General features: G+C 37.1%; 2 protein-coding genes across 4 annotated transcripts in view; one reads left to right on the top strand and one right to left on the bottom strand.

The window, feature by feature from the left end:
* The window catches only part of LOC112563375 (solute carrier family 15 member 2-like), a 20,133-nt gene extending 3,943 nt beyond the window's left edge, over positions 1–16,190 (top strand). For all 3 annotated transcript variants that reach the window (XM_025237319.1, XM_025237309.1, XM_025237327.1), the window contains 21 exons: positions 916–986; positions 1,272–1,365; positions 1,772–1,913; positions 2,619–2,696; positions 2,919–3,018; positions 3,332–3,422; positions 3,884–3,961; positions 4,511–4,593; positions 5,470–5,553; positions 6,003–6,092; positions 6,474–6,518; positions 7,795–7,919; positions 8,545–8,626; positions 9,597–9,719; positions 10,252–10,401; positions 10,979–11,025; positions 11,477–11,614; positions 13,043–13,178; positions 13,655–13,786; positions 14,200–14,307; positions 14,570–16,190. In XM_025237319.1, the coding sequence (XP_025093104.1) occupies positions 916–986; positions 1,272–1,365; positions 1,772–1,913; positions 2,619–2,696; positions 2,919–3,018; positions 3,332–3,422; positions 3,884–3,961; positions 4,511–4,593; positions 5,470–5,553; positions 6,003–6,092; positions 6,474–6,518; positions 7,795–7,919; positions 8,545–8,626; positions 9,597–9,719; positions 10,252–10,401; positions 10,979–11,025; positions 11,477–11,614; positions 13,043–13,178; positions 13,655–13,786; positions 14,200–14,307; positions 14,570–14,755 (2,183 nt within the window). In that variant the 3' untranslated portion in view covers positions 14,756–16,190. The remainder of the gene's footprint in view (positions 1–915; positions 987–1,271; positions 1,366–1,771; positions 1,914–2,618; positions 2,697–2,918; positions 3,019–3,331; positions 3,423–3,883; positions 3,962–4,510; positions 4,594–5,469; positions 5,554–6,002; positions 6,093–6,473; positions 6,519–7,794; positions 7,920–8,544; positions 8,627–9,596; positions 9,720–10,251; positions 10,402–10,978; positions 11,026–11,476; positions 11,615–13,042; positions 13,179–13,654; positions 13,787–14,199; positions 14,308–14,569) is intronic.
* LOC112553505 (nicotinamidase-like) lies at positions 16,188–25,377 on the bottom strand. The gene is made up of 8 exons (XM_025220784.1): positions 25,123–25,377; positions 22,511–22,640; positions 21,699–21,858; positions 20,924–20,948; positions 20,446–20,656; positions 19,038–19,191; positions 18,070–18,156; positions 16,188–17,877 (listed from the first exon to the last, which is right to left on the bottom strand). The coding sequence occupies exons 1-8, from the start codon at positions 25,137–25,139 to the stop codon at positions 17,744–17,746; spliced, it is 918 nt and encodes a 305-aa protein (XP_025076569.1). The 5' UTR covers positions 25,140–25,377; the 3' UTR covers positions 16,188–17,743.

Genomic DNA, 25,377 nt, shown 5'->3' with positions numbered 1-25,377 from the left:
ATTAATAAACTAATTATGAACCCTAAAGCATCTTGATGGTCATATTTTTTAAAGATAACTGTATCTAGGCTTGTCTAATCTGATTGGAATGTCCTAACTGATGCTTTGATTTTAACACCTAAGGTATAGGGTTAAAGCTGTCATTAAAATTTAAGTTTTCCAAATATTAATCTATGTGTTGCTCACATTTGTATTCGATGCCTACCTCGAAAAGGTGTGTGCTCGTGCTCTTTCATGTAAAGTGCTTTGAGGCTTGTTTCAAGTGATGTAAATGTTGCTGTAGTTGTTTCCCTAGCATTGTTTACATGTGTATTGTTCTGTTTGCCATTTTGACCCACTTTTGTTTAATTGTCTGATATTGATTTTGTGCATCATGTGGTGTCCATTTTTGTCAGTTATCTTTTATTTCGTTTAGTTCTTTTGTCAGATATGAGGTTATACTACAGGTAGGGTAATGTAATACATGTAATATTGCACTATGCAAGCTCTCATGGTGATTTTATTTTAAAAATAACAGGAAGACACCAGCATAACTGGATATTTGTGATAGCAACATACTTATTATAAGTGAATAAAGTAAGGTAATGCCATAACCTCTTTTAGGTCGTTGGGGATAGGATGGGGATAAAGGGTATTATAAATAACACTTTTCTCTAAGCCAGATTTTTGTGAGGGCAGTGCTAATGTCCTCATCCTCTCTCTGCTTTTATCTTTTTCCATCCCACTACAAAATAAGATACCCAGTCACAAAAGCTAAGTTGACTGCACCATACAGGTATTGAACCAGTTATGTGCCTCCAGCTTCAGACGTCAGTGCTCTAAGCAGTTGGCTGCTGCTTCCTCTGTAAGTGAATACACTACATTTATTTGTACAGTTGTGACATTTGCTTATTAATGATGCTAATTTGTCAACAGATGAACATTTACTTAGGAGCCCAAAAGTCAGCGAAAAGAAAGCTGGAGCTAGACCTGTGCAAAAAATCAAAGTATGTGTAACTGCTTCTTATCTTCTAATATTACAGTCAATTTTATATAAGCTTTTTTTAAATTCATTCAAAATTATGAAGCTTTGCATTTTATATTTTTTCCTTTACAGCAGGTGTGCATGTGTGTGTGTTTGCTGACCTAATTGTGTATTCCAGTCAGTACGCATAATAGCATATGGTGATGCACTGTAGCATGAAGTATTACAGAAACATAATTTGTGTCCTGCTTTGTATCATTTGTATACTATGGTATGTTTGAGTTTTATCAAATCAATTTTTTTTCAGAACTTCTTTAACAGAAAGTCTCAATACCCGACCAGTGTTTTCTTCATCTTAGGTACAGAGTTTTGTGAAAGATTTAGCTACTATGGGCTGAGAAGTAAGTATTTTACACAAGAAATACAGATTTATTTCTACCTTTAAAAAAAATAAGGACTCTTCGTGTGCATATGGGCATGCATGTACACACATGCACATAATCATTTCTTTATATAGACTGATCTTTATCTGCACTTTCAGATGACCTACTTTAAATCTTCTTTCCACCTAGGTTGTACATTTTTGTGTATCAACAGTAAGTTCTCTGGCATAGGGTGTAAATGCTGACTAAAAACATACAACTGTGTCACTGGGTTTCAGTGGTGATTCTAAATTCCTGGTGCTGTATAACACTGTAATCTGATAGCTTGCTATAGTCTTATGATAGCTGCTTGACCGTCTGTTTTGGAACTTGAGGAAATAAAGAGAATTCCCTTTAAAGCTGATTTCTCTTTGATCTTCCTCAGGCATTCTGGTACTGTATCTAACACAGTGGCTTGGTATGGGCAAAAATGCGGCCACAGCCATGTTTCATACCTTCAGCTTTTTTGCCTACTTCTCTCCCATATTTGGGGCAGTCATTGCTGACAGCTTTCTAGGCAGATACAGGTTAGTAAAGCAGTTAGTTCACATCACATGATGTCCTAGTCAAATACAGGATGATAAAGCAGTTTACATCATTTGATGTCCTAGGTTAATTAAGGAATTAGTTCATATTACATGTAAATAAATAGGTAAACTACCATATTTCTTTTGTATTATCTATGCTACTATTGTCTGTTAGGTTGGTTACAGGAAATAATCCTTGGAAAAGTAATATTCTGTATATGTATAAGGGCTGTGGAGGTGCAAGAGAGAGTGAGTGTGTTTGGTAAGGAATATGTGTGGGTGCTGGCATATAATGATATTTCTCTGCCTACATTTCAAGGCAAAAGCAAGTGTACTTATATATTGAAAGCATGTGTAGTGAATTTTAGAACATGGCTGTATCAGAATTGCTGCTTTATTGAAGTGATTTACAACCATTTTGCAAGTTTTAAAAGTGTGTGCTTTTTTTATGTTGTATCATTATCTGTTTCAGAACTGTTCTGGAAACTTAAAATGCGTATTGATTTGGCTTAGTTAATGTCCTTTTTAGGATCATTTAGCATATCTAAACTTTAGCACTGACTAATTCTAGTCATGCTGAAATCAGTTCTATGGCCATTTTGTATGTTTATCAAGGTATGATATAGATGATGTTAGTGTCTGTCTCTGGTTCTCTCAGTACATTTCAGCAGGGTATCCTCTGCTTTCTGTGATTATCTTTTCCAGGACCATTCTGTACATTTCAGCAGTGTATGGTTTGGGATGCACCATTTTATCACTCACAGCTTTGCCACCACCAGAAGTGTGAGCATTCATTTTTGTGTGTGTGTGTGTTTCTACGAAGGAGAGAAAAAGCAATATATATATATCTACATATTTTAGCAGAATTTTAAAATAATTTTGTTATCTATACATTTTTTGTAAGGACACAATTCAAACAGTAAAAGCAATGGGGTTGTTGATGAGTTTGTAGGATTTCAGATTTTTTTCTTATACATGGTTGAATCTGTTTCTGTTATGTCACAGACCTGGTCCAGTTATAGGACTACTACTCATCTCTCTGGGCACTGGTGGCATCAAGCCATGTGTAGTAACTTTTGGAGGTGACCAGTTCACCAGTGACCAGGTAAAAAAATTAAGAAAACTTCAACTTTGGCAGCTTATCGTTAATGTAATATGTGAAGAGAGAATATTAACAGGTCCTGTTCATATGAAAACAGCATCTCAGATTAATCTATGGTAGAATCATGTCTGACAGTGTATCAGGGAAGTAGTCAAAGGAAATCCCTGCCAAAAAGTGTGCTACTTTAAAAAAAACAATACTTTGACAGCATCACTAACACACTATGTAGAGTTTTGATTAGATCTGATTGTGAATTGTCTTAATGTTACTAATCCTCATTTTACTTAAACTGACACAGTGAATGTTACTCCTATAGGTGAAGCTGCGCAACACATTTTTCTCAATATTTTATTTAATGATCAACCTTGGAAGTGTTATATCGACTCTTATCACTCCAATTCTTAGAGGTGAGTTTTTGCAATTTAAATGTTTCTTTAAAATTAGGTTTACTTTTTCTAATAACTTTTTATGTCAACAAAATTGATTCACCATCAATTATTGCAATAAGATCAATGGTAAAAATTGCATCATAATTTTGTTGTTAAAGAGCAATGATTTAATCCAATATTTATTTAACCATTCTGTTGATTCAGTCAGAGATATCCTCACAAATTTTCCTGAATCAAAGTGCAAAACAGTAATCATATTAGAGGTAACATTTTCAGGTCTATCTTTTTATGTACTTTTTTGTATTTTACCAGTTCAGCTCTGTTTGTTTATTTATTCATTTATTTTGTTGGCATGCTCCTGTGTAATCATTAAATTCAGTTTCTACCGCTCTGCCTTTTGTCAGTGATCTCTTACATTTAAGAGGATAAAAATGTGTCTTGTTGTAATTATATAACAGTGTATATTTTACCTCTTTCAGCGGATGTGCATTGCATTCAAGACAGTTGTTACCCTCTTGCATTTGCTGTGCCTGCATTACTTATGTTTATATCTGTTGGTGAGTGAGTTTTCCTTTTCTAATACCTAATTGTGCTAGAAGGCAGAATTTATATAGGTGAAAACTAGGTGAATACTGTTCAGTTTTAAATAGTTCAGCCTTTATTTTTGTTACAACTGACATTTTTTATTTTGATTTGTGGAACACACTTTTGGGACATTCTTGTAACTTTAGTATTAGCAGTAAAGATGAGTTCACATTTATCCAGAAAAAGCATAAAAGGAATGCATCATTAAAATAATGCATACTTTCTGTTAGTTTCTTTTCATCTATAATACATTTTAATATGTTTGTACTGTTAATTTTCTGAATTTATACTATTTAATTAAATCATGTTCTCAGAGTCAGCAATTTACAATTACTTGAGTATGGAAGCCTAAAAGAGCTAACTTTGACTAAAATTGTAAAGGGGACATCATGTCCCTCTTCTGCTTAAAAAAGGCTGATATATATATATGGAGGTAAAATTGGGAGAGGGGCATTATATCCCTCTATTATTAAGTACTTGAACAGTGTATTGAATGTGGTATCATGTCTTTCTGCTGGCAGTAATATTTTTTGCTGGGCGACACCAGTACAAACATGTTCCACCAACTGGAAGTCTTTTCACAAAAGTGTTCAAGTGCATCCTGGTAAGCTGTGTATTGATGATCTTATTTCATCTTAGGTCTTTTTATGAAAGTGGTCAAGTGCAATCTGGTATGATATATAGCAACAGGCTTATTCCATCTTTTGTCTTGATAGTAACAATGTTCAAATGCAGAAACTTGAAGGCATGAATAGAAAAGCTAAGAAAAAAATGCTGAAAAGCACTGCTGGTAAAAAAAAAATTTGCAAGATGTTGTTTTTAACCTCCTTAGTGTGGCATTTTTTCCCTGGGGACAAAAATATTTCAAAAATAGTGCTACAATCCATGGCAGCAGAACACTGCTTCAAGTGGTATTCCTATTGCTAAACTTGAGGCCAAATCTCTGAGTTATGATCAAGGTTAAGCATTTTGATGTAAACTTTTTTATCACAGGTAATGCTAAGCGTTAATGTTAAGTTGAGAATCAGTGAAAAAACATATTTACTGGTTATATTGACGCAGTCTAGTAATGCAGTGGTAAACCATGGATAAGTTTATAATGTCTTGGGTTCAAATCTTGTCTCAGGACTTTATCTTTCTCCTTCTTATGAATTCAGAATCTCTGTTAGCTAGACGCATTTTTTACCATGAAATCAGCTAAGCCACCTTGTATGAGTGGCTGCAGATGCTGCCTCCATGATTATAGCTAGTTCTGATGAGCTGAATACACAGTCTATATGTTTTGTGTTTGTGATGTTAAAAGGCTTATGTATCACAGTAGTACAGGCTGGTTGGTTGGCTGGGATGTGCTTCCAGCTAGCTGGAGGGGGAAGAATAGTGAAAGAGGAGGACATTGACATACCCAGAGAAGACTACCAATTGCCAACCTTGTAAAGTTACTAGTGTCACTTTGACTATAATACTGCTGTATTATTTCCAGCATGGCATCCAAATGAAATGCAAGTACAGCAAGTATCAGGAAGGAAAAAACCATTGGCTGGAGTATGCAGGAGATAAATATGAGGTTTGAGTTTTTTTAGAGGTTTTTTTTTTTTCGGAAAAGAGAAATTTGCATGTTAAAAAGTTAGTGACAGCCATCCTGGTGTTTGGTAATGATAATGGTGGTGATAATGTAGACAGTTATAGCTGTGCCTTTGAGTACTTTTGGTAATGGCTCTTCCATGCCCCTTAGTGGCTGTCATTCTAGTATTTAGTATACATGCAGATCCTGCTGCATGCACCTGATAGTAGCCTTATTGGCCTGATTTTAAATGCATCTACATTGAGAAACTCCTTCAGCTACATGATCGTGGAAAGAGACCTACCAAGAAGCTGGTGTTCACAGAGGGTTCCAGCAATTTATTGCAAGATGATAACATATTTAAATGGCATAATTATCATCATTATTCTATGAAACATTGCAATATGCGCTTGTAAAAATCATTACTGCTAACATACTTCTGTGTTTTCCAGATGTCATTTATAGAAGATGTGAAACGGTTGTTGAATGTTCTATGGCTGTTTCTACCTCTGCCTATATTCTGGGCTCTCTATAATCAGCAAGTAAGATTTTGCCAATGTTTGAGCAAAGTATATTTTCATTTTTGATTTACTTTGATGTTTTTGTGCTTCTGGGCTACCTTGTAATAAGTTTTCAAAAGAATGCTTGGATTCCTTTCACAAATACACTTTTGTAGGTTGAAATAAACATGGAAAGATTTTTTATATTTTAAGATAAGAAAAAAGGTGAAGCCATAACTTTGAGAGGCTGATGAAGAGAAATAGGCATCTGGTTAGATTATATAGTCTGTACTCATGAAAACTTCTATAAGTATTATGCAGTACTAATAAATAAAGAGAATGGCATCCTTTATCGTTCATACTGCACCTCCCTCAGTGGTAGTGTGTGAGGAGACTAAAACCTTTAAGGACAATATTTGGCAGGGTTCCAGATGGACTTTGCAAGCAGCAGAGCTGGATGGCAGGATGGTAAGCCTGAAAACATACATAAACCTTTCATGCTCATTTCCTGCTATTAATATGAATTAAATTACCTTTAGATTTCAAAATGTGCATGGTGCCTGTCTACCATGTCACTTTCTGTAATAGGGTACAGCTGCACTGGTATGCAAATCCTCATATCAAGCTGAATTTTATTGCATACATAAATGTTACTTTGTAATACAGCCATCCTTTCAGCAATAATTTGTGAATGATTGTCATTTCAGATTATCAGCAACTTCACGGCTGTTTTATATTTATTCACAATACAGATTGTCATATTTATTCTCAATGCAGATTGTCAATATACTGTTGCTGCCAGTCTGCACCTGTACGAGGGATGTTCCATTTCCACCTGAATCAGTATTTTAAGCGCTTTCAACGAGTTCAGACCATGTGGACCTAATAGTGATTTTTCTGGGTGTTTACGTCTGGGTGTTTCCATGTTTTTTTTCATAATTTTTCCCCTTCTATTTTTCCCAGGATGGGGAAGAGAAGTAAGTCGATGCATGCTCCACCAAGTGATTCACCAGCACTGTCAACTCATGACTTTCAAGTGAACAACTGTCACGGACTGGTTTTGGTGATTTGGCAGTGGTCATTTCAGCTGTAATGACGAACATTATGAATCAAGGCCTAGAACATCAAGAGATCCAGACAATGCTGACATAGTTCGTGAATTCCTGGAAAGTGATGGCCACGCGACCATCATGGAGATGGAGCTGGGAATTCCTTCTACAAGTATTCACAGTATCAGCCATCACAATTAGGGCACAATGTAGTCAGCTCACTGGATGCCAAGGTTGCTGGTGGACCAGCAAAAGAAAACATGTGGACTAGTGGAAGGAATTCTTGGAACATTAATCATGGGCATTCTCCTGGCTTCAGGCTCAGGTATAGAATGTTGATTTTACAATATGGACCCTGAAACCAAGGCCCAGTCCATGATTTGGTCATTGCTGGAGTGAGGAAACAGCTAAATTGATGCCAAAATCGACATTTTTGAAGTGTTTTCAAAAATGGATCCATAAGGCCAGAAAATACATTGCCATTGGCAGCGACTATGTTGAAAATGTTTAAAAAGAGTTGAAGAATAAGAAAAAATTTTTAAAAATGTCTCCAGGTTCATTTTATTGCCAGTTCCGGGCGGAGGTGGAACATCCCTTGTACATGTGCAGACTGGCAGTATACAGTTTACATGTGTAGATTGGCAGTATACAGTATACATGTGCAGTTTTGTTTCTTTTCTCCAATATTATTCTAGGGAGCTCTGGGAAGACTGAAGCCAGACCAGCTACAGGCACTAAATCCCTTGCTTATAATCCTTCTGATTCCAGTTTTTGAAAAAATGGTTTATCCTTTATTGGAATCTTGCCGCATCCCAAACAGGTAGGCTAGAACACTCCCACCAGTTTTGTTTGTTTGTTGGTTTTTTTTTTCTGGGTTTTTTTTTGTGTTCTGTTTTGGTTGTTCTCCACTTTATTTTCACCAATTTGAAAACATGTGATCTTTCTTAGCAAAGCTAGACACAGCTTTGCTTTGGGTGCTCTGAATAGGAATTGGTAATTGTAAAGGCAGACAGTTCACTTTCAAGTGATACAGCATTGAATTGCCATGGCCTAGCTCTATAACTTACATAAGGCAGTAACTAAGATAAATATGATATTTTAATATTACAGCAAATAATAAAAAATTAATTTCCAGTGGAGACCATCCATGAACATTTATTTCTCTCTGATCTCAAAATTTATGGAATATATATGGAGTATATATATCTACTCGTTATGAGCAAATTGCTTATTAATGCTGACATTTGTTCTATGTTTTTTTTTTTTAGCAATATTACTTTAAGGTTAAACTCATTCATAATAAGAAAAAGTTTTTAAAAGTAATTTTTAAATTGACGTACGTATTAAAAGTTTTTCAATTTCTGGACCTTAGAAAGGCATGATTTGAGGAAAAGGGGAATGAATACCAGAGAATATGATAGGGTTCTCTTATCTTCTTTTTGCAGCCAATTACAACGCATGGCAGCAGGCATGACATTTGTTACCATTTCATTTTGTCTGGCAGGACTGGTGCAGATTAAAATTGATGTGAGTGATTGCATGTAACTCTTGAGTTGTGATGCTGGAGATACTGTATGTCACATTAGCATCAGTACAGGTGTAACACTAGCACTGATACATTTCATAAGAGCATTCTGTAAACTGTTTCATATAAATACATGTAGCAGGATTGTTGATTATATAAGTCACTCAGTCACAGTTTATGAAAGGATACGTAGGAGAAAGAACCACGATTAATTTTAAAAAAACATTTGCATTAAGTGCAAACTCTTCTTAATAATAATAATCATATTATGCCAACTGTCACACCAAGTCTGGACTTTTCAGTATTGTCTTTCATACCAAGATTTATTTTTCTTCATTCTGTCTATTCACCATTCTCATAGAGAGCAAGCACTTCCAGCTTGTATGCTTTAAATCAGTTGAAACACTTGTATCCTTAAATAAATGCTTGTGTAATATTTTGACATTTTAATATGAGATTTAATATGAGATTCGTTGTTATCAAAAAGGAAAAGCCAGACTACCAGCATCACCATGCACAGATGGAGATCAACAATACATATCATTACTGTACAGTTTACATTGTGAAGGCTTCGGCCACTGGGAGAGTTGAAACCAGATATTAATCAAGCATTTTGCATACAAATGAGTTTGAGCTCTTTCTGTGCAAGGTGATGTCTGTAGGTAAGCATCTCAAGACTGGAATGGAAGTATGCACCCAAATTTGGGTAAACAAAATCTTGTGCCGAGCTTTTCTGAATCACTAGAAAAGAATTTTGTACCCCACTAGTCCTTTGTAGTTGAATACATGGCCCACAGAAAAGGCAGGTATTAAAATACTATGGGTTTTTTTCTCACTGCATTTGTTTAGGGGCAGAGGGTAGCACAAAGTGGAGTTGTTTTTATTGTTGTTGTTTTTTTAATCAATGTTGTTTATTAGGTAAACATAAATTTACTCATAGCATCCAATTCACATCCTGTAAACCTGTAACAGGACTTAAAAGACACACCTTTGTCAGGAAATGCTGGCTACACCATTCTCAATGCAGCTGACTGTCCCATCCATATTGATGGTACCCCATCACCATTCTTCTCTGGCACCATACATCCTCTTCAGGTTTGTGTCAACCCATGGAAAAGATTGCACCAAGAAAGTACATCTGATCATAAATGATGCTGCATTTGGCAAGCATGCTGTATAGTTCGTAAATTATGAAAATGCTAAAGTTTTGCACAGTTTTAGTAAAGATACAGTGTCTAGTAAAAATACAAAAATATTTTATTTCCCATTCAAATAGATTTGTAGCAATCAAGTGCAATGTGACTGTTATTAATATTTGAATGTGTAGACTGCTGTTTGCATGAGTTATGCTTAGTATATATAGGTCATAATTCAAAATTTACAGTGCACATTGTCTAAAACTATGCAAAGTACATCATACCATGCAAGCAAGTGTGTATATGTGTGTTGTTTAACACGTTTCCACTCAAAGATATGTACCTATTCAAAGCAAATATTACTTCATATTCATTCAGAAAGATTTGTTGTTTATGTAATGTTTTCAGAGGTGATGAAGACCCACAAATGTAAAAGATTGAACAAGAAAAAAATAATGTTCTATTTTTTCCTCTTTTTTTTTTTTGCACAGGCATCACCTTACCAGCTGACTAGTGCAGGCCAAAAGGAAGTATCACTTAGCTGTGAAGATCAGACACAGTCTTTTTCAGTCAACATGGAGCCAAACAAATCTTGGCGCTTGATTTTGACTGGAACTAATAATTCCTTGTCTTTAAGAAAAGTATGTGGTCGGCCACATGTCTGGGAGTTTGATCAATAATCCATAGGCTTTAGAAGTGGTGGGAAGTTTGACCACCTGTTTTCAGTGCAATAGTTTTATGATAAGTTCATAATTTAGAAATAATTTTTGCTTAGTCCAGAAATAATATAAATTTGTGTATTCTTTGGATGGTGTGGGATTATTACAAGTTAATTTTTTTTTTGTTATGAAAATGTTTATTTTGTTGTCTTAAGTATAGCAAGCTGAATGTGTATTGTGTGTGAACATGAAGAATGTTTTCTTTTGGGCTGGGATCAGATGAATTGTGATACCTGAGCACTGTTTCACTATCACTTACAATTTTACTTTGTAGAGATGTTTGAAAAAAGATATGTCAGAGAACTGCTGAATGAGATTATCGTTGCAGTAGGTGGGGAATATAAATATTGTTGCCTGAGTCTTCCATTCTTTTTTTTTAATAGATAAATTAATTACTTCTTAATGGTAATTTACAAAGCTCATTGTCTGAGTATTATTTATAGATCAGAATGAAAATATAACTTCTTCAGGCTTCAAAAAATGGAAAATTTGTTTTCAGTTTGAAGACAGAAGGCAAAAGAGCTCAGATGGACAAGCTCTTGTGAGGTAGGTGGCATTAAATATCCATACCAATAGTCATTTAATATTTCATAAAAGTGAGACCTGCTTGTTCCCCACCACACTATTTTAAACTCACTGCTGAATATATAACTATTTGGGAAAAATTTGTATAATAATCATGTAAACATAGTCACATTTAATAGTGTGTCTCAAATGTTTCCTCCATCTGTTGGTGCTAACTTCTATTTATGAAATTGCCATGCACAGATAGGAAAGATGTGAAAAAGCACTCACTAACACATTTTTTTAAATTAAAGACAAGCTTGAAAAGACAGTTCAGCAAGCTAACATGGTGCTAGATCTTTGTAAGTGTACATCAGGTAATGAATGGGATGAAAAACAAGATATCATTTTTCTTTAGTGAAACATTGCGAAGAGTTTTGGTCAGAAAAAGAATACAAGACTGATTAAGCTTTTTTGTCTCCTTTTGCATCAGCGTTGCAGACTTTTCTCATTTGAGCCATACTTGGTATGATGTTCACATTGTGCCCACCAGTAACTCAAAGGCCAGATATGTCAATTTCAACATCTCCATGAACAACGCGACAGAATTTCAGGAGCTGGAACCAGGAGAGTATGTAATAATCACTTAAACAAAGCAGCAGTGGAAGGGAGAGGTTGATAATTGTACAGAATTACACCATTTGTCCAGCTTCCACCAAATTTATCATTTCTTCTTTGACTGTGCCAGATGACATGACAATAGGAGATAAAGGATGCACTAACTCTTTAACCATCTAAAAGTTGTCTCCCTGATTGTATGCTAGCATGCGCCTGGCGGGCAGAACATTCTGCTAGTAAGGTAAGCAACTGCCCTGTAACTGTAAAAGATCAAATCCAAGGCCAGTCCACCAGTTTTTTCCCGACCAACACTCTACCCAAACAGCAGGGAGGTCAGAAGGGCCTTGATGTCACGTCATCTGGTATGTCTCGAAGAAAGAATTCACTCTCAAAATTTTTTCTTTGACTGTACCAGATGACATGACCGTATGACAGTAAAGATCAGGTGGAGGGAAGAAACAACCACCTGAGAAGCAGGAGGTGGCCTGTTGCGCGGTATTTATCAGCCACAATAGTGCAAGAGAACCAGGGTGTGTAAAAGGTTTCTCAACAAACAAAAACAACCAAATCAAGCATCTGATCACTGCAGAAAAACTTACATTGAAAAACAAGCGCAAAGGCTGACGTCTTGGGCGCACAAACACGAAGCAACTGAGATACCAGCAAAGAAAGACGACGCAGGTATCAAGGACACCACTAAGAACTGGACAACAAGGCTTGAGGAAACCGTAATACAGCTGGATGAAAGCATTGTGCACAATTCCCTTCATAAACCACGAACAACAGGAACTCCAGACCAGATATGATCATGAATACTTAAAACCGACATCATTTCAGAGAAACTAAAAAATCCTATGGCAGCAGGAAGCCTTCAAACCCCTTCAGTAGTTACATCCCTCATTGCCCACTGATCTCCAGTCTGGTCTCCAACCACATTTAGCAATGATAGCCAGTCAGGAGACAAGATAACTTGTGCAGTGTTAGGTACCTTTGCTGATAAAACATAATGAATGCTCTTTTCTTACTCTGTTCCATGAGCATTACTTCTTACACCACCAACCATAAAATTAATAACAAGAAGAAAACTCAGAACAAGTACAGTGTAAGAAGCCACATGAATGCTTTTGCCATCAAGATTTTATTCAAAAGAAAATTATTTATGATCGCAAAAACACCTAAATTTATGTTCATGTGTGTGTGTGCACAGTTAGTAGCTTCTTGAATTTGATGCATTATAAGAATAATTAATTTTATCTTTTTTTTCCTGATTCAGAAGGCTTTTGAAAGTAAAAGGATGGGGCTCAGGGATGCAAGCAAGTGGTATTATTTGTTTTTGTGTGGACATAGTCATCATTCATGCCACCATCTCACTCTGGTGGTGCTAATCTGTTTTGAGTTATTTTTTGTTGTTATATCTTTCTTAATTGTTTTTACTGGCTAGTTATGATGTAGCTCTACCTGCAAAGGACCATGAGGGCCACATCACATGGAAGAAGTCTGGACAGCCATTTACTTTAGGCAGTGGAGGAGTGTACACAGTTGTTCTTCTTGACACTGTTTATGGAGAGTCTGCTAACGTGAGTGCTTTAGTTAATCATCAGTTACTTTAGGAGGCACATTTCAGTGCTTGCTGTAGCCAGCTAGCATGTGTATGAAGGCATAAGTGATGGGATGATGTACATGAACTTCATATTTTACACCTACTAGTGTGCAGCATCACACCTGCTTGTTCATGTTTGCTTGTGTACACACACGCACACACATATTTTAGTTTCCTGAAGCAAGTAAACAAATATCTTTCATATCAGTGTGTCTTGGTATGTAATGAAGAAAGCCATGTTGATATATGTGTTCTGTTTATAACAAAAACATAAATTTAAAAGTCCGGACTGTGTAAACTGTAATGAACTGTCCATTACCATATGGTACCCTGTGAGAGACATGCATGTGCCACCAGTCATCAAAAATTCTCATGAAAGTAACAAGAAGTAGTTCTAAATTATAAAAGACAAATTAAAGATATTGATGACTGTTTTACTCCTGTTGCTAACAGGTGAGCGTGATAGTGTTCATGACGGTGCAGGAGAATTCCTTGTCTATGTTCTACATGGTACCTCAGTATATTGTCATCACAGTTGGGGAAATTATGTTCTCCATCTCAGGCCTTGGATTTGCCTATGCACAGGTAATTTATGAGAATAATTAAAAAAAAAAACAACCAGAAATTAAAAAGAAGGGTTACAGATTATATTGATCACCTTAACTGAGCTGAGGATAAAAGTCATGCTAGTTTTTATCTGTTCTTTATCTCCAACTGGAAGCTAATAAGACTTAAAATTTTGCAGATCTGACTCTTTTATTGCAGAGCTGAATATCAATATTTTAAGCTGTTTTTGCATGACATATTTTGTTAAATTGGAAAGCTATGACTAAAACTTTTTTATGCATGTGGGCCGCTGTGACTATGCCTCAATAGATCAATGTACAATCATTGTAGATTATAGTCTTTGAGCAATTTCTCTTTTGCAAAGAAGTACACGATACAAAAACCACATTGCCAAGTGCAGTGTTTGCACCATAATGTTGTGGTTATGACAGGCCCCTCAGTCCATGCGATCAGTGGTGCAGGCAGCATGGTTACTGACCACTGCCTTTGGTGATTTAATTGTGGTCATTGTGGCTGAGGTCAGACTTCTGCCAAACCAGGTGAGTGGTGGCAGAGTTAGCTGCTCTTTTCTGAAATATTCATTTGTTGCTTTTGCATGCTTTTGTGAAATGCTCAAGTAGGTGCAGAATGACAGAAGCACTTATGTTTCTAGTTTTTTTCTTTAGCCCTAGCACAGAATGTGTCTCTGATTTTCGTAAAAGATTATTATTTGTCACTTGCAGGAAACCTGAATTTAAGTGGATTGGTATATGTTGTCAGTTTTGAAACCTATAACATGTTGTGTTTTATTTCTGTCAACAGATGTCTGAATTCTTTCTGTTTGCTGGACTTCTGTTAGTGGATGTGGTTATTTTCACTATCATGGCTGCTTTTTACAAATGTGTCAAAATGGAGGACGAAGCAGTCGTTGTAAATAAAACTGCAGATGATACAGGCTTGATCAATTCATCGTTCAACGAAGAGATGCCTCTTCAGGATAAAGATTAACAGAGTTTTGATTGGCTGCAGTTCATTCTACCTTCATATAGCAGATCTCAAACCCTACCTCTATCACAGAGAACTAGCACATCCATGAGACAAGTGCAGATCAAATGATCTGAACCATTGTCAAAAGTTGCTCCTTAGTGCCTCAAGAGGAGACACTGAGGGCTTCCAACTCCAGGGCAATGTTCTTATTTTAAAGAAACTGTCACTGCATTACTCCTTATTGGGAAATGAGGTGATTTTGTTATTATTATTAAGGAAATCAGGCTCTTACCCTGTTGAAATTTTCATGTTTATAAAATGGTGGATCTGATTATTTTGCATTCCACTGTTGCATTGCATGGATGATCACATTTAGAGATACATTGGTGTTCAAGTAAATACTGACTCAATGCAAAATGTGCACCTATATAATAAGATAAAAATGTATATTTCTAAAGACAATCCTTAAAGCCAAACAGTCCAGCCATAAAGAAAATGTGAGAATGAACGTTTATGGGGAGTTGTTTGTTCAGTATATATATACTTATCTTCAAAGTAGATACTTTATTATCCTGTGATCTCGGTGACCAGTGCTCTTTATAAAATTTTATGATTTTTATTTCTTACTAAGAAAACTAATCGTTGCAAGCACACTTAGATAAGATTATGATATGCTCTTTTCTCATTATAAATATTAATTATATTAAAAATTATAATTATTATATTTGCCTTCAAAATAGCTGAACCAAGGTGTGGTCTAATATCTAATATGTGTAATTTTATTATGTTTATATATAGATAGATATGTACATGTGTGGTATCATGGAGAAAATTGGAGAGGAGGGAAAATTCAACTCAAAAACTTAATCTCACACCTCTTTAAAAGCACAATGATAATAATTCAAAATTACATTCCTTATACTGTGTTCTACCAGTTTTATACCATGTGATATTTCTGTTGACTTTACATGTGTTATGTTGTGCAACATCTGCACTGCAAATACTTGTTAAAGATCCAAAGCTTTTTATTTTTTTTAATGTGGACTTAGTGGGTTTATTTTCCTGTTTTTCAGGAAACTGTCCAACTTTGCAATCAAGCTCATAAATTCTTGAAGCCACTAACTTTTTAAATGATTAATATTTTGCTTGCTTACCTTGGATCTTGTACTGTTTTAAACTGAAATCTGATTGTTATTGATGTATAAAAAAGATTTTTAGCCTACTATAATTGGGTTAATATGCTTCATCTTATATTTTTCCCTTGTATATAGATTTAATAAATTATTTGTGACTGTACATGCATAATTATCTGTATACTGTCTACTTCTTTATAGGTGTCATTTTATGAATAATTTCATTATGTCAGTCCTGTGTTCAGAATAAAATTTGAGGTATGTGTGCAATTTGATAAGGCAAGCCTTCACCAGACCAATAAAGCACATGTACTTCAACATTATGAGAAAGATTTTACTGTCTTGTTGCTGTACATGATGCCAATGTGTTAGTGTGATAAACTTGACAGGTTGGCTATTTTGATAATATATGCATCATATATACCAGATACATCGCATGCCTACATACAACATATACAAATGTTAATAACATATTGATGCTACCAGCCGATATAATCAAAAACACGAGGCAGAAAACCCTGCAAAAAACTGGCAGACAGTTAAAGTAGTAATAATAATAATCATGGGAACTTATGTTGCGTAGATAGATCGCACTCTCTGAACAAATAATGATAAATGAAAGATAACAGTCAGTGGACAGTGAGGTACGTAAAGACAAACTGAACAACATGATGAGGTACAACAGTAGAACATAAAGAAGAGGGGGAAGGGAAGGGGATTGGTCTTTTACGCCGAGCCAACAACTAAGGCTATATCATGGCAAGGTAGCCAGCACTGTAAACAGACCCACATGCAGAGAAAGAACCTCATGCCCGAGACGAGAGCTGAACCCAGGACAGCCTACCCTCACTGTGTTGGGCGATAACCATTGCGCCACCAGAATGCCCTAAGGTATGAAGGGATATAGAAACTATAAACAGTGTAAGATGGAGTCGTTAGCATGACAGTATTGCCAGGGAGTTAAGAATAGAAATTCAGGGATAGTCTGAGTGCGAATGTGATGTGGAAGAAAGTTCCATTACTTAGCAGCACAGAGGAAGGACATCCATTGTACGTATGGGACTGTCTTTATGGGAGGGATAGAATGATGGAGTCCCCTGACTTCTTCAGGTCATTAGGGAGTGAGTTGTTAGTGACCTCACTTTAATCAAGGCCAGCTTTGTGAGGGTGGTGCCTATCCTCTCCCCCTCGCTGCCTTTCTCTCCACATCCCTCTTGGCTTTCAACATAGCAGTTGCATTAACAGTCCCTCCTGGGGTGAGGGCAGATTTTTTTTTTTTTTTTGCAGATCCCAGGAAAGACTTTTTGAGTTACCTAGTTTCTTTACCTTAATTAAACAGTTGGTGCTCAGTAAAATGAGAAGCAGCTTTCTGTTCCCCAAATCTTAAGATGAACAGTTCAGTTGATAACAACACCATGAGAGTCTGGTACAAAATGTGCTAGGTGGAATCATAATTTGCTCTTGCAAACCCTTGATATCAAACAAAATAATTATTTTCAAATAAAGTTTAAAGTGGAATGATCACTAGGTCACTAGGAATTCAGGACAACAAACTTTGGTGAGACAGAAGCTGAACCAACAGGATTTAGCATGCTCTCCAAAGGCCACCATCTCAACCTGCTTTGTCATCTTTGTATTATACACATAATCACTAGTCTCACTCTTGTCATCATGTGGGGTGCCCCATAAATCAAAGACAAATACTGTATAAACCTGCGAAACTCAAATATCACAGATTTGATTATTACAGTCTGCTGATCTGGGTTGGTACTGAAAAATCTGTCGCACATTATTAGCTAGTGCTAACTCCAGTTCACTAAAATTACTTTGTGTCTTTCTTTGGAGGCAGCCAATGAAATTCAGTAGCTTTTGACAATTATGCCACAATGAAACTGACTGTAATGCAGACAGCAGCAGCCATCAGCAGAATAATGTCTAGAGTGTAGGAGCCACCTTCACTGGTATCTTGCAAGGCCCCCTCAAGGTCTCCTGACTGAACCAGTTCTATTCCTGAAGAAAAAACATAAAGAAAGAAAATATCACACATTTTTTAAAGCAAACAGCATATAGGTACGTGAACACATGTCTGTTTGAGGAAATCCCAACAGAATACAAGCATTCATAAAATAAAGTTTTATGGTAGGAATGTGTGCCAGAAGTGTACTAACACAAACCAGATCAAGCAATAATACATCAGCTAACCTGCTTTTTTCATGTCCTCCATGGCAGCAATTTGTGAATCTGGTGCGACTCCTCTGCAGGCATCTAACACTGTGAAGACTTTGTAACCTGCAACAGGAAGGCAGTTACATAATGATTTTTTCAAGTAAGCCAGTGGCTTAAGCACCATGCCATTTTGAACGTTGTTATGCTGTAGTCATCCACATTGAAGACAATCATTTAAAGCATAACAACAGCTCTTAAACACTTTGGAGCCATCTAGGAAGTTTTAAATTTAAAGCAAGAAGCTACCCTCATGTGCTCTGAAATACTGCCTTATTGCTGAAAGCATTTCTAAAAGTACTATTTTGAACACTATTATCAGTTTTGTATGAGCCCTGTGCATATTGGTTATCTGAAAAAATTTTTAATATCATCTATCTGGATAAAATCTCCTCCTATATGCCTTACATTAAAGGGTTTTAATTGTAATGATAAAAGTCTTTTCTTTTCTTGTATATCGATCTCTTAAAACACTTTAAGAGTCTGGATGTGTGCGTATGCACTCTTCTATGGCAAATATTGTTCACCATGCAGCTAGATGACCATTTATGACACTCTTGCAATCTGGAAATATCCTGTTGTAGAACATCGATCATGATTTAGCAGCAAGTTATACATTTCACTCGCCAAGGGGTTAGAGAACATCTTAACGGCGTGCCGGTTTGATACCTGTGTAATTCAACAAACGTCTCACAGTTGACCCAGCTGCCGGAAATGGGTTCCTGACTATAAAGGGTTGGTAAAGGTAAGGCAAAGAGGGAGAGGAGATGAAAACCATGATGACCTTTTCAACATTTACAAGATCATTTTTCCTCTTCTCTCACCACTTTCAGTTTTATTACACTTAATTACTACTTCCAGATTTTAAAAAAACTCAGTGACACTATATATGTTATACTTCTCCAAAGACGCTGGCAAGATTATACACTCTTCGATCATAACTTTACCTAATTTTACTGCATCCTTAGATGTAAAATAAACGCAATAGTCCAGTGCCAATCCTGCCACAACCACCAGGCGAATGCCATGATTTTTCAAAATGTTGTGCAGTGGAGTCTGTCGAAATTCCCCGTTGTCATTAAATGCTGAATAGGAATCTATCTGCAAAAGAAAAGGAAAAAAGCTACTAAAGTAAAAAAAGACAGATCAAACTGAAATAGTTTCGCAGACTAAACTACTGCACTCTCAGTCTATACCAGTAACTAAAAAGTAGTTTTTTTAACACACTTTTATTTAACTCACTCTGCCTGTCATCAATTTATTTTTCACCCACTTTCCATCGTTCTATAGGTATGACGTTTTCACAAGCTATTTATTTCATGACAGTACAATATTAAATTATTTCCAGCAGTCAATAAGTAGTACTTTTTTAAATTACTATTTTCTTCAGAAAAGTAACATTTCAAGAAATGTAACTCTGCAGACTTCATTCCTCTTTTCGCGTGCAATAGTTGCTTCCCTTAGATCATTACACTTTTTAGAAAAAAAAATTGGTTCGGGTACGTATGTTGTATCAAAGGGCAGAAAAACAATGTAAACAGCAGGTTTTTCAAAGAAAATAATGCGTAATATATGCAAGTCATTACACTTAGCCTCTCACTTTCAGGTGTCTTTCTTATATTTCATGTGGTGTAATGTGTTAAACCAATCCATTAGCTTAAGGATAACTTAATTATGACAAATATTCATAATCTGTTTGAATTAAAAAGGAAGAATAAATTCACCAAAATATCAGATAAATAGATAAAACAAATTTTAAAAATCTAAAAGATTTAAAATAAAATAATTTAAAACAATAAAATTATTAAAAACCACACTTTTATTTGAAATGCCCTAAAAAGGGTAAAATAATTGTTACCTTAGGTTTCGGGATTTTTTAATAACTTAAAATGTAAAAGTGTGAGAGCACTCTTGGATATGTTTCTAAGAGTAAAGAATACATGAACAGATTATATAAAAGAATTATAGTCTTTATTTCCTAAATTGTTATAGCCATTCTAAACTATACATAATATATTCTTGAAAAGTATATTTTAAAAGATACAGCTAAGCTGTCACTCCAAGTCTTTCAGTTTGTACGATCAAATACAAGAAAAAATGGCTTCAGTCGTGTTTGTTGTTTGCATGTGTGTGTGTGTGTGATACTTCGTCCCGAAACAGCACAACTATATGTAGCGTGTCGCACCATCGACTGATGGATGCACAGGACGCCGCTAGGTTGTTAGCTGGATGGTTAACGGCTAGTATAGTCAGTTACATTAGTCTGAGGACGTGTTGTATAATGTCGCTGACAAGTGAAAGTATAAGAATGAGCAATCGTTCGTCTTGATTTCGATCATAACATGATAACATTACCTCGCAGGTGTCTCCCTTCCTGATTACAATGTCGGTGTCTTTTCTTGTCAAAAGCGATGAAATCTTTGAAGATGTAGGACCTGAAGTGATGTTTTGCACACAGTGGTCGGGCCACAAGGTTTGAGTGACTTTGCGCTGCTTGTTTACATCAACTGTACTGCAGTCTACTGTAGGCAATGGACTGGAAACACGGTTCCTTTGCAAAGCCGTCCTGCCATCAAGCCATCGTCATCATCATCAATTTTATACATCTTTCTCTTTCAAATAGATAGTGGTTTCTTTGTTTTCCCATCCACTCCCATATAATCCACCTCTTTATACTTTGTGTCTATGACACGTAATGTAAGGGGTATTAGGTACAGTTGATGAACGGAGACTCGTAAAGCCTTAAAACTTTACCCTCGACTGCTCCGCTATCCACGCCGACATATAACTGCGCTATGCACCTTTACTAAATTGCTAATTAATTACTTCACACCAGCTTGAGTCCCCAGCGCACATCCCTAATAAACAAACACAACGCAATTTAGTGAAAACTAATTATTAATAACAAAAGAATATCTAGACTTTACACAAATCATCAACATAAGCGCTGTAAGAAGATGTAAATCCAAATGTAAATTTCCTTTCTTGGCTAGTTATCTAGGTTGTCCCGTTGATCCTATCTTTCTACCGCTAGTCCAGGTATCTAGTGAGCTTTAAGAGCCCTATCAACAACTACGCACACATCATACTCCACACTCGTTCACGTACACATTACCGCACTCTCTACATCCCACTTAGCATTGTCCTTGCTGCGTGGAATAGAATGGTTTCTGATGGTATGGCACACAGTTGTCCTTTGTTGTTTCGAGCCATTGTCCTTGCTACACAGAAGACCCTCCCGATACGACGCAGAAGAGATGGTGGTCTACTGACCGTTGATCTTCCTTGTCTGGAACCTTGTACCAAAACACTAAAAGTGCTTCGTAAGGAGCTGAGACGAGCGTTCACGCATACCGTCCCCTTGACACTCTGTTTTAAGAGATAGCTGCACTTCTCTTGGAAAGTCTATATACTATGTCTCTTGTCCGGTTGTGGTTGACTGGTAATAGCAGACAGCGCTTGATGACGAAGACTTGATTTTTCAAAGTCTCTCTCTCTCTCGCCCTGATGCGTGTGGTCCAAGAGTTCGGTGGCAAAGCACCGATTCAGGGTTACCCCTGAGAATAGAGATGTTTGCCGTGCAGAAAGTAGCGGTGAGCTGTACTTACCCTTATCGTCGTACGTCAGGCTGATTTGCGACATGGGGTCCGCACCGACATGCTGGGAAGCGAAGGACACGTGGTTTGGGCAATGCCAGTCCTGGCTCAGTATCACTAGCGAAAACTTGTCTTCGTAGTCATGGCGCAACTTGTTGATAACAGGAATGACCTGCAGAAACATAAACAGTGGTTGCTTTTAATTCACCTCGAGGGTATGTGATCAGAGTGCAGGGACATCAGCTGTAAAAGAACGATGAGAGCTGTAACTGTTCTTTTTGGTTAGATAATCGCCATTTGTATGCGTGCGTGTCTCCAGCATACCCTACTTTTCCATGCATATTTATTTGTTTACTGCTGTTTGAAATGTTTGTATTTTAAAACATGGCGACGGTTGCTGAATGGTTTACACACTACCTTCACCAACAGAAGATTCTTCGATCGAAGAGAAGGGAAAACCCACCAAGTGGCAAAGACAGCGATAACAGAGTAATCAATAAGAGGGCAATGATCCCCTATACTATAGTCTGGTCGTCGCTCCTCGGCGTAACAAGGTCAAGAAGTCTGGCAAAGCTCATCGCCATGAACACCGAGCATAAAGGATGACTGGGAAAGGCAAGACAGAAAACCGCATCTTTAAATGATCTGACCTTTGACACATCGATCGCTCCAAGCGCCGGTCGATTGGAGAGATTTTGCGCTAAAGTCCACGCAGACCCCAGTACGACCTCTAAACTGATGATGATGATGATGATGATGATGATGATGATGATGATGATGATGATGATGACGACGACGACGACGATGATGATGTGTGAGCGTACCTGGTGTCCATCCTTGACCGCCAGGCTTCCCCCCGGCAGGAAGCAGTCCTGCACATCGATGATAAGAAGTGCCGCTTTCTCGCCGCGGATCTGGGCGCCGATGAGACACGTCAGCACCGCGACTACCACCCTGCAACAACAACCACAGCAAACGTCGATGACAGACGATTTCATGTACAGCTCCACGAGAGAGGCAGCTAGACGAAATCAAGGGTCGGTGTAAAATGAGCGATTAAAGCTGAGCAAACAGATATCACGGCAAAGCTGCCGGGGTCACGACCTCAGCTTTTTGTCCAGGATAGTATTTCTGAGCTTTACAACTTTACATTGTGGAGGTGCAGGCCAGCATTTATTTCCTCCATATGCTGGATCAGTACAGCTTGCAGCAGGGATCACCAACCTTTTTGACACTGACAGCTATTTCTACTGAGTTATACGAGGAAATACTCGTTAGATACATATTGAGTAACATACAGGATATTTAGTTTAGACAGGCGAGGTATCAACATGCCCCGAGGGCGACACACGTGGTCCATGAGAGTGACCCTGACTTAGAGGTTAGGTTCAACTTTTGGTGGCTGTTTACACAACAGCGCACACGGTACATTATCTTCGAGGTTAAATTTAACTTTTGGTGGCTATTTACAGGACATTGCACGTGCAGAAAAAGTCACCCTCCCTCACAAATTAAAAAAAAAAAAGCTGTCGATTGATTGTAGCAATATGCAAGTTTCTAAATTTATGTTCAGTGGTTTTCACATACGTATTTGTTGTAGGTCTGCAGAGTGGTTAGTCGGAAAGATAGTGACACTAGTTTTAGATACAAGGGCTACATTCACAGAAAGAACAGCGTGGGACAGACGTGACCCGAACCACGGGCATTCAGTCCTCACTGTACCGATGGCACGTGCTTAGCAGTCGTGTCACCAGATAAAATCAGCGGATGCCGAAGCTGCATGTTATCAACCAAATGAATCGTCCCTTTATTCTATTCAAAAATAAATAAAAGCTTTATATATAATTCATAGTACAATTACTCGGACAACTAGGATTTTTTTGTTTCAGAACAAAACATCCTAATTTAACAGAGAAGCGAATACAACTGACACGGAACACATGGCAGCCAAGGAGACGATGTAGATGATTTTTTTACCCGAGATTATCAAGATTTGTTAGCTACTCAACCATAATTAGCCAGTAAGCCTTTCAATCTCCGGGCCAGTCAGGTTTTATACACACTTCGTTCGCTTTTATCCCTTGAGCCTGGGCCTAATTGGAAAGCTGGAGAATCTGCTTTGGATGAAGACCTTTAATTGAAACCAGATTCTACGAAATAAAAACGGAAAGCGATAAAGAGTTAATGTCGGGCCGGCAAACAAGTTATTTATACATTTGGGGTTATCAGGAGGAAAGAGTTTTGTTAATAAGCGAACAATGCACAACACACCGAGTGAGGAAATGGATGATTCTGGGCTAATACAAACAACAGCAAATAAGTTTGTTTATACACGAACTAATTCAGTCATCTAACACATATACCAACCTATCCTTCCAGATATAGACACTCATGGGTTGCCAGCGTGAACTCAGGCACACCCACAGTGAATCAAGCAGTTCGTGAGGAACAGATTTCATCAATAAAAAAAAAAACGCATTTTAAAAAGAATCCAATTTAAACAGCCCTTTGTTATCCAGAAAAAAATACAATTGATTCTTTGTTAACGTGAAACTTTGACTTCATGAAAAGCGAGATTCGAAAATAAACATTGTAACTAGCGGGTAAACACTTGGGAGTGTATAACAACAGGACAGGTTGTATCATCATCTGGACAAGGACGTGGTGCAGCTGCCGGGTTAGTTAAAGGATAGATAAATAAACTGATTAAAACAAAATCAGCCATTTCGACCAACACAATCTGGACATTGTTAAGAAAAAAATTCAGCATGGAATGACGAACTGTGCGTCCAGAAAAAAAAAAAAAAAATGCAGTGCACCAAACTACCGAGTCCTATTTCCGTTATTGGCTGTTTACACTTTACGGGATGTTTATTTAAACTCTGACCCTCCACCCACTGACGTATCTAGCTTTTTGCCTATGCACCCTCCAGCAGCATGACAAATGTCATTACAGTTAAGCACCTAAAAGGACACGGGCAAAGGTCACCAGACCTGTTTTATTATCAAGTGAAGCCCTGCTAGCATTCTCACATCGCTCACTCTTGTAGACACAAGTTCGACGAGTGATTTTTTGTTAAAAAAAAGAGCAAATCTTCATAATCTAACATACAGTACGTGCTGGTCTATGGTGTTATTGACTTTGTTAGAGCAAAATAATCCAAATGTTTTCTCTTTTTAGCAATTTTATTATTATCTATAGCATCCTAATTTGGTGAGGTCTGTAATCAAATTCTTGGCTACATGCAACAAAAGTCATGATGTTATCTGTGCGTTGACGAGTAGTTCTCCGATAATTTTTATCTGAATTCTTGAAAAAAAAAAAACCTGAAACGATATCGTACAGGAAGAATTAAGTTTTTTTTTTCTCCTTCCATCCTCCTCTGCGATATGAAAACATTACGAACAGAAACTGTTGAAAGCAAAAGTGTGCGACTCACCCCAAGAGGACATTCGCAACGCCTGCCATGATGAGTATAGTAAGCAGGAGACTAAGGTGAAGCGGTTGGGCACACCATCAGTGACATGTTGATGACATCATGACTGGCAAACGCAGTCCCGAAAAAACGAGCGTCTTAAGTTTAAACTGTTTGCGCAGACTCGCATGCCAGGGTGCAATCATACGGGTAGATACACTCAAAACAGATACGTATCGACACAGCAGGCTTACGGGGAGTAACTGAATGTTTTG

This window comes from Pomacea canaliculata, linkage group LG1, assembly GCF_003073045.1.
Source record: "Pomacea canaliculata isolate SZHN2017 linkage group LG1, ASM307304v1, whole genome shotgun sequence".
Lineage (NCBI taxonomy): Eukaryota > Metazoa > Mollusca > Gastropoda > Architaenioglossa > Ampullariidae > Pomacea > Pomacea canaliculata.
The sequence above is the reverse complement of the archived record's forward strand: the minus strand, read 5'-3'. Positions and strand labels throughout refer to the sequence as shown.